Raw genomic sequence first — 9,884 nt, 5'->3', positions numbered from 1 at the left:
AAAAAAAAAAAAAAAAAAGCATGGTAAATCCTGAAAAATTACTATTCACCAACTTTGCTTCGGTTTAAAAATCTGAGGTGGCCTTTCTGGAGATAAAATAAGCAAGTATTTATTCAAGAGGGGAAAAAGAAAGAAGCATCAAATGAACACAGGAGATGTAAAAAGAACATAGGTTATAAACATCTGAAGTAAAATTTAGTGTACTATAAAATACAGGTAACGGGAAAACTAGAATGGATAATTAGGATTTCATCTTTCAAGAGCCTTGAATGTTATGTGGGCGACTAAGACAATAGGAAGTAACCCCCCCCCCCAGGCGCTAGTCCTGATTTTTGAACTCAGGGCCTGGGCGCAGTCCCTGAAATCTTCAGCTCAAGGCAAAGGCGAGCATTTTACCACTTAAGCCACAGCACCACTTCCCGTTTTCAGGTGGTTAATTGTAGATAAAGAGTCTCATGGACTTACCTGCAGGGGCTGGATTCCCAGATCTCAGCCTCCTAAGTAGTTAGGATTACAGGCATGAGCCACCAGCATAGAAGCTACTCCTTGAGCTTTTTTTGATCAAGGTTAGCCCTCTATCACATGAGCCACAACTCTATTCCCAGCTTTTTGGTAGCTAACTAAATAGGGTGACTTTCCTTTCTGGGCTTGCCTTGAACCATAATCCTCAGGATCTTAGCCTCCTGAGTAGCTAGGGGTAAAGGTATGAGCCACTGGTGCTGGGCTGTAATTGGTACTTTAACAAAAATTTAACATTTTTATATTTTCAGAAAAATGAGAGAGGCAGTTGTGATGGTAAATACTACGTAGTATCAATACCAAGACAATAGTGAGACCTGGTGTACAAAGACCTGGTGCTGGGGGTAGCTTGTGCCCGTAATCCTAGCTACTCTAGAGGTTAAGATATGAGTTTTAAGCCAGCCTTGGCAAAGTCCTTGACTCTTATCTTCTACTAACCACTAAAAAGCTGGAAGTGGAGCTATTGGCTCACATGGTAGAGAACCAGCCTCTAGTGAAAACAATGAAGAGGTAGTACCAGGCTTCAAGTCCCACTACTAGCACAAAAGAAAATGAAGTAAAACTAAACAAAAAAAACTAGCCGAAAAAACAATGATCTGTTCCATTACAAATGAAAAACTATTTATAGGTTGCGATTTCCAGAAACAGTATCGCCCACAATTTATAAAATTATTTGAAACTGCTTATGGCTTCCTTCTAGGAAACAGTGGAAAGGACATGGTATTTCTGATTACCTTCCCTTCCAAGGGGAACAGAATTATTCGAGTTTCTTGGTCAATGAAGACCATGGATAGTGAAGACAGTTGATGGCAAGAGGAGCTGGGATACTACAAATGACGTATGATTCAGATATGCCAATAAATGATATAGTCTATAAAAACTTTCCTTTTTCCCTCTTACTGTTCTCTTTAAGAATTTTTCTCCTTTTCAGATGTCTAAATGCTTCTCTTGAACTTTTCGTACAATTTCTATATGAAAACCTAGTCCTTCCATTAGATAAATTTTTCCCTTTAAAAATAAAGATCGCTGGGTGCAGGTGACTCATGCCTGTAATCCTACTCAGGAAGCTGAGATCTATTAATCACAGTTTACAGCCAGCCTGAGCAGGGAAGTCCAGAAAACCGTAAGTGGTGTTGTGGCTCAACATGGTAGAGTACCAGCCTTAAGCAAAAGGAGTCCAGGACAGCAGACAGGTCCAGAGTTCAAGCCCCAGGACTGGCAAAAAATAAAATACATAAAAAATATCTACAAGAAATGCTTGATAAGAAATGTACTTATTACCTTGCTCATGTAATTGTAACCCCTCTGTACAGTATTTTTACAATAAAAACCTATTAAAAAGTAAAAAAAATCGACAAGAAATCAAGACCACCACTTTTCCTCTTCTTACTCCTAAGTAAATGAGATCCTCAGAGCTCTCCTATGTAGCTTATTAGGTTAAAAACACAACAGATCTCGTATACCAAAATTACCTCTGATTTCAAGTTTATGAATTAAAACCCTCTAACAGAGAACCACAACCAATACATACAACTTAAACCCTGAGTATTTTCATTTGGGAGTAAAAGATTAAAACAGTAATAAGTCATTTTTTTTTTGTCCTGAAAACATGTTTTTCAGGACCTTTGCCTCAATCACTGAGATATAGAACCTTTGACAGATTAGAAAACCACAAAATGGCGGACATTTCAGCCAACTGTTAAGTTATACAGAAGTTGAAACACATTTCTCCCCATATTCTAACTCTCACTCAAGGGATGAGTAGTGCTAACAGTGAAGTGACCAAATGGAATCTACAAGAACAGTAGTTGCAAAGGATGATACCTGGGAAAGGTCTGAGAGATGATCCATTCCTTCAAAGAACTTAGAAATACAAGATTTATGAACAATAAAGCAGCCAGGTTAAAATGAGTCTTTAGGTAGATGGAAGAATTCCCGAAATTCCACAATAAAAATATATATCACAAGCAAAAAAAAAAAGAATTCCTGAAACTCTAAGAACTCCCTTTCAAGTAACAAACACTACTTGTGTACTGGCTCAACACCATTAAAAAAAAAAAAAAAAGCAAGCCAGGGGACTACGGTTAAGACCTGTAATCCCAGCTACTCATTAGACCGATACCTGAGGATCTGTTTGAAGCCAGTGGAGGCACAAATATCTTACTTCTTCCAATATCAAAGCCAGGAGTAGAGATATGGTTCAAGTGGTTGAGTGCTAGTTGAGTGGAAAAAGTTCAAGCCCCACCACTGGCATGTGTATGTATATCTGTGTGTGCCCATATACATACACAAAAGCAGGAGCACCTATCAGTACCAAGTACTATTATCTATACTATTACTAAACTCTTAACCCTACAACCTACTTAAGTTTAGCAAATTCCATCATTACCTACAAAAGCTTGTCAAAATTTAACCTTCAAAGGCTTTGTTCATGATTATACCACTAAACAAAATAATTACTACCATATTAAAAAATGTTATCCTTATTCCTGCCATCTATATTGTACTCTCTGAAATTACAAAATTTAACATTTCCTATCAGCATTTGGCCATTTCTGGAAACTATATTTTTTTTTTGGGGGGGGGGGTCCGGTCGTGGGGCCTGAACTCTGGGCCTGGGTGCTGTCCCTCAGCTCTTCAGCTCAAGGCTAGTTCTCTACCACTTGAGCCACAGTGCCACTTCTGGTTTTTTTTCTTATGTGGTGCTGAGGAATCGAACCCAGGGCCTCAGGTATGCAAGGCAAGTGCTCTAACACTGAGCCACCTTTCCAGCCCCATGGAAACTAATTTTTTAAGAGTCTATTTGTTCCATTACTAAACCTGACTTAAGATTTTAAACTGAACTAGTACTACAAAGTCAGCCTTTGCCTTAAACCTATTCTGAGTAACACTTCTGGGGTAGATGATGGCATGTCATGGGAAGAGGTAAGGAGTTAAGTGCTTTTAAAACATTTAAAGAATCATAGTCAGCTATCTATTAAGCAGATAACAACTGCTGTAATTATTCATATAAAGATCATGTTTAACATAATTTTGTCTTTTAGTAAACTTTAATGTCATGTAGATAAAATATTGTTGAAGCAAACAAATTTCTTACAAGTTATTTCAGAAAGATACTTGGCAAAAAGTTGATCCATTTCACAGAATTGTAGATTACAAGAAGATCAAGATGAATTTAATATCTTGAGAAATCCTGAAGGATTTCTTTTAAGGATTAACATGTAGGTTCTGTACCCTGTGTCTTATTACATCATTGACAAAGCATTAACTTCCTGTTTAGTTCTAATTATAGGTGAGACAAGTATGTTTGTTCATTAGCAAGGAACTAAGCATGGCTTGAATGAATAATACTGTAATTTTCTTTCTTTAGATCACCCTTGAGGGTTAAGTCACTTAAAAGATTGATATTCAATCTGGGTATGGTAGTGTCCCAGTAAGGCAGGAATATTACTTCAACTCTTGAGCTAACAGGAAACACTCATACACAAAACAAAATTAACAAAATTAAAGCTGGTTTGGGGAAGAAATTATCTAGAATGGCCAAAAGCAAGACATAAAGTCACATTTAGGTTTAGCTATGAATCATGAATGCAAATAAAGTATTTCATGAACACGAGAAGCAAAAATTGACACTTTAGTTTTTAAAAAATCTATTATTTGAGAGAGAAAAATCTTTTTAAACCATGTATATAAAGTACTCCAAAGGCAGGTGCCAGTAGCTCACGCCTAGCTACTTCAGGAGACTGAGAATAGACACAGTACTTAGGTCCTGAGTTCAAAGCTTCAGGATGAGCACAGATAAAACATAATGAGGGAGGGCTGGGAAGGTGGCTCAGTGGTAGAGCGCTTGCCTTGCATTCCTGAGACCCTGGGTTCAATTCCTCAGCACCACATAAGCAAAAAGAAAAAAAGCCGGAAGTGGCGCTGTGGCTCAAGTGGTAGAGCGCTAGCCTTGAACTGAAGAGCTGAGGGACAGCGCCCAGGCCCAGAGTTCAGGCCCCACGACCAGACCCCCCTTCCCTCCCCCCCCCAAAAAACAACAAAACATAATGAGGGAGTGCAGTTGTGGAGATGGAAGGGATGGTAGGGGAAAACCAGAGGAGGAGGCAACAATGCTTGATAAGAAATGTACTCATTACCTTGCTCATGTAATTGTAACCCCTCTGTACAGTATTTTTACAATAAAAAACTTATTTAAAAAAAAGATAATCCATAGTTAAAAAAAAAAGTCAGGCTCTAGTGGTAGAATGCCAGCCTTGAGCTAACAAGGGTACAGCACCTAGGTCCTGAGTTCAAACCCCATTCAGCATCAAAATACAAACATGAAATTGCAGAAGTTATTTATATAAAGCTTTAGTAATGAGGCTGGGCGCCGGTGGCTCACGCCTGTAATCCTAGCTACTCAAGAGGCTGAGATCTGAGGATTGCAGTTCAAAGCCAGCCGAGGCAGGAAAGTCCGTGAAACCAGAAGCGGCGCTGTGGCTCAAGGGGTAGAGCGCTTGCCTTGAGCTGAAGAGTGCAGGGACAGCGCCCAAGCCCAGAGTATGAATGTTGGTACTTTTAATTCCTTCTAATTATTTCCAAGACTTACATTCTGCAATACTAAGTTATACAAAATGACAAACATCATTCATGCTTGTTTTCTCCACAGACAGCATATTTTTATGGGTAATGAGTCATTAAAAAAAAATCTCTTGGGAATGAATACAACACTGAATTTATAATCCAAGTATTGATTAAACAAATATCCACAAAACAAAACATCTTACTTAACCAGAGCCATCAAAATCACCTAGTTAACATTTAAAAGTCCTGTTTCCAAAGAAAATGAATTACTAAGTCCAGATCCCATCTGAACATGATTTTAAAAACCAAGTACAAAAGCCAATCTATGATGTGAGAAACTATTCTAAAACATCTGTCTTAGTGCTAGGATCACAGTTTCTTTTTTGGATGTGTTGGTACTGGGGGCTTGAACAAGAGGGTTGCCATCTCTTGGCTATCTTTGAGGTTGGCACTCTACCACATGAGCCAGACCTCCATTTCCAGCTTTTTGTTAGTTAATTAGAGATGATCCTGTGTTCTTAATAGTAAGGAACCATTATAACATAACATCTTTGGAGAATCTTCAAGAACTGACTTATCCTGGATAATATACACCTGAACCTAGGAATTAATGGAGAAAGCTTGAAAGTACAATCTAGTTTCAGAAGTAGTTTTTCCTAGTGTTAGAAAGAACAATGAACTTCCTATCTGAGTTACAAAAACTAGAATTAACACAGCAGATGAACACAGTGAAAAAAGTGTCAAGTCAACCTGCATTAAATATTGAGCTCATTTTATGATCAGCATCCCTGCCACCCAAGTAGCATACAAAATAAATTAGCTATAATCAAAGCCACAAAAACAAAACAAAACCTACATGTAAGACTTACCAGTTTACAGGCTCATCATTGAGAGCTAGTACAAGTTTGTTTTGTTCACTTTAAGATACCCTCTTTTCTACCACTTAACTAGCACCAGGGAGTTTCTAACCCTTAAAGGAGACTATCCAAACATGTTTTTAACTCACAAAATAGCTAAAACCTAAAAATAAAACCAAGCCCCACTTACTTAAATATGAAGTGCCTCCATGAACAAAATGCCTTAGATAGTGTTTGGTAACACAAGACAATGGCTTAACTATGGTCTATGACAAAAACCTAGTCATATGAAAATGTAGTATTAAGAGAACAGATTCTGGAGTCAGATGGTCTGGGTTCTAATTCCAACTGCTACAACATGCAAGTTTTTTTTTTTTCCTTTAAACGTTCTGTGCCTTAGTTTTCTGATTTCAAGATGGAAATACCTACTGTTTTAAGGTTAAAATGATTAAACCAAGTTATTGTTTCAAATAGTTCTAGAGCACTGCAAACAAAACCATCAGCTACTTTTTTTTAAAGGCCTGGTTCCTGTTAAGAACTTATACAGTAAGAGTTTTCTTCAAAAGTCACCCAAAACACAGGTAAAATATATTTACATTGTTTAATGAAGTGCTAATCTTGTCTATACCTATTCCAAACACTAATTTGGAATTTGACCTTTTTAATTTGGGGGTGGGGGAAGAGTCAGTCTGGGAGCTTGAACTCAGGTCCTGGGTAATATCTCTGTTTTTTGGTTTTTTTTTTGCTCAAGGCTAGTGCTCTACCACTTGTACCACAGGTCCATTTCTGGCTTTCTAGTGGTTAACTGAAGATAAAAGAGTTTCATAGACTTTCCAGCCTGGGCTGGCTTCAAACTGCTCAGATCTCAGCCTCCTGAGTACCCAAGATTACCTTCAGGATGGCCCACAGCTCTTTTTTTTTTTTAAACAGCCCTATTCAAATCTCCAGACTGCCCCCACAATACAACAAAAGTAGCAAGGTTGATTGGTATAAAAAGCAGCGGAACAGTGGAAAAAGATTAAAAAAGATAAATTCAACCTCTTGAGCATATAAACTATTAAGGGTTAAAATTATTCCAGAAATAAGCATTCCAACAAACTGCTAGTGAAGAATATAGACATTGTTTCCTTGGGGCATCAGATAATTTAGTAACACAAAAAAAATCACACACCACCAACTCATTTTTAGAGGAAAGGTGTAACAAAAAAAAAATCTAGTTTCAATCGTGACTACCCTACTACAAGTCAAAGTTCTTTAGTAAGAAACATTTTAAGTATTACAATAAAATATTTAACAATGATTTAAAATGTCATTACTAGGAGCCTGTTCCGAGCTACACATCCCCCAATTTTTCAAAAAAAAAAAAAAAAGCTTGGAACATACAGGAAGTGTTTTCATTGCTACCATCCAAATATTTAGAATAGTGGCTAAGATATTTAGGTTCACAACTGTCTTGTTCTTATATAACAAGTATCTTAAGCTGATAGATAAACTTGCTTAGAAAATTCTAACTGAAGCATTTTCTGCTCCTATGTTCACACCCTTTAGCCATTATTGCCTCTCTAGAGCTTTTAAATCATTAAGGTGATGTCACTGCGGCTGAGTATCACCTGTAAAAGAAAAAGAAATCAATGAGACCTTCCTATAGTGTTCTTGTCTACATACATAAAAAGCTAAGGATCTGAGATTATTTAATATCATACTGGCCAGAAATAATTTCCATAGGAAAAAGGGTTTGGATTTATACTGAATGTACTCTGTACTAAGTATGCTAGGAAATACAATGATGCCCATGGTCAGAGTATTTAAAACTAAAAATCTTTTAAGTTTCAAATTCTGTTCTTCTGCCTATGCTTTGCTATATCCAAACTAAAGATTTGAATCAGTATTCTTTCTAAATCACATCGCCAATACACACGTCCTAAAAATAAAGACTTAAGTCTTCATCTTTCATAAAACACTAGTTTGGCCAGTTAAAGTTTAAGTCACATTTAACAACTGAATTTACTAAGCATCAGGTCTATCCTTCTGCAGAACTCACTTCAAGAAGTATCCTATTAAGCCCGTTTCTAATTTACAACCTTCTCTGTCTAGTATTTTCTAGGAAGGCTGAACTTATTTCATGACATTTTTTTAAAGTTAGCTGTAAATACTCCACCCTCCTGGATTGTGCAAGAACCAAATACACCACACACACTCACACAAGTTTTTAAAAAAAAGGGAGGGGGGAACACATTTTGAGATTTTCCAATTTGTAAATCTTGAACATAGGGATCTTAGAGTCCAGTATGATCCGATACAAAGTTAAAACTAAACAAGGAACATTACGTTTTATTAGGAAAGGAGATGCCGGAAAGAGCCTGAACCAGTTGAAGCAGCCGCCATCTTAAAATGCGGGAGAGAAGTTAAGAGCAAGAAAATGAGACTAAACCACCGGAGGTGGTGATTCCGCTCACACCCACAGCTCCGAAAAATCCTAGCCTTTTAACAACTTAGATCAATAATTTACTATCAAACCACATTTTAAGTCCCGAGACAATTCTCCTTGAGAGCGTTATTAAATATGCCTAAGCAAAAAATAGGTAGACACCTAGCCTTCACTTAATGCCATCCTACCCTCCCTCCCCAGCCAAAAAGAGAAGTGGAGCTTCCAGAAAGCATTTACATCCGTTCCCAGTGTCTGAAAAAAAGCTTCGGGTGAAAGCTGCATTACAAAACATACAAGTGGCAACACTGTTTTACTCCACCACCTCCCCACTTATTCCGAAGCAACCAGCCCAAACACATCAAGTTTCTGAGTACTGATTCATGAGCCTTTAAAGGCCAGACGTTTCTACTCACTAAGCCCCCAGACCCTGTGTTCCGAGTTTTGTTCTTTTCACTTTTAGAAGAAAGGAAAAGACCCATGGCCTTGATCTGCTGCTAAAACAAACTATGAAAAGGAATCTCAATGACATCTGCCAGATTGTGTCTCCACAATTCCCCAAACCGGATTAGCTCTTCTTTAAACAGAAAACCGAGGCGCCTAAATTCATTCTCTTTTACCCATAATTTGCAGCAATTCCAACGTAAACACTCAGGTTAACGCGTCTCTGGGCACAAGTATTCTGGGCCCCCCCCCAACTTTAAACCCCATTTCATGAAGCGCACACACCCGTGTTCACTATCATCTCCCCAAGGAAGATGCGATCAAGGAGAGATATTCTCAGAATTTCACTTCCCTCCCACGCCCCTCCAATCCCTCCCAGTCCCAGCAGGGTACCTTATTAATCCGTTTCAGCGCCATAGTCTGTGCTTTTCGCTTGGCTCCTCACTCTATCTCGGTGTGTGCTCAAAGGGTCCGGCCAAAACTCTTGATTATCCGGGCGGCTGGGGGAAGGACTGTATCTTCGTCTCACACCGGTTCTGCCAGACACAGGCGCCTTTTGCAAAAACGGATCAGATCAGCCACTCGCCACGGGCCCCGGGGACCCCTGCTGAATCCGAGTCCCTTAGAACGGTCGGTTTCTGGGGTGGGTGGGGTGGCAGGGCCACCGACACCCGCCGTGGCCGTGCTTCGCGCAAAATCGGGGCGAGGGTGACGGGCGAGGGCGGCCGGCCGACAAGTTTTTTTAACTGCCCGGCTTCGGGGAAGGAAGAGAGCAGGGTGGCAGAGGAAGAGGCTTCGGGAGAGAAAGGGGTGGGTGCGGGGCCGGGGCCCGGCAGAGGAGGAGCCGGGCCTAGTCGGCGCTAGGCCGGCGTCACCGGGGCAAAGAAAGGCAGGGGGAGGGGGAGCCTGCCGGGCCGCTTTCGGTTTCTGCTCCCAGCTCCGGCCGGGAGGACACCGAGGAGGAAGAGGCTCCCAGTGGACCGCCGTCCCCGCAACTGGGGCTATTCTAGGTCGCCCTGACGCCACCGTACACTCCGCCTTCCAGCGCGCTCCCGCGCGGCCGGCCGGCCCCG

General features: G+C 39.9%; 1 protein-coding gene across 5 annotated transcripts in view; it reads right to left on the bottom strand.

Annotated features, from left to right (window-relative positions):
- Positions 1-9,884, bottom strand: part of Ube2d3 (ubiquitin-conjugating enzyme E2D 3) — a 30,464-nt gene that overhangs the window by 19,675 nt on the left and 905 nt on the right. For all 5 annotated transcript variants that reach the window (XM_013023783.1, XM_013023785.1, XM_013023784.1 and 2 more), the window contains exon 2: positions 9,205-9,364. In XM_013023783.1, coding sequence (XP_012879237.1) covers positions 9,205-9,228 — 24 coding nt within the window. In that variant the 5' untranslated portion in view covers positions 9,229-9,364. The remainder of the gene's footprint in view (positions 1-9,204; positions 9,365-9,884) is intronic.

This window comes from Dipodomys ordii, unplaced genomic scaffold (assembly GCF_000151885.1).
Source record: "Dipodomys ordii isolate 6190 unplaced genomic scaffold, Dord_2.0 Scaffold70, whole genome shotgun sequence".
Taxonomy (NCBI): domain Eukaryota; kingdom Metazoa; phylum Chordata; class Mammalia; order Rodentia; family Heteromyidae; genus Dipodomys; species Dipodomys ordii.
This window is presented reverse-complemented; position numbering and strand designations above follow the sequence as displayed.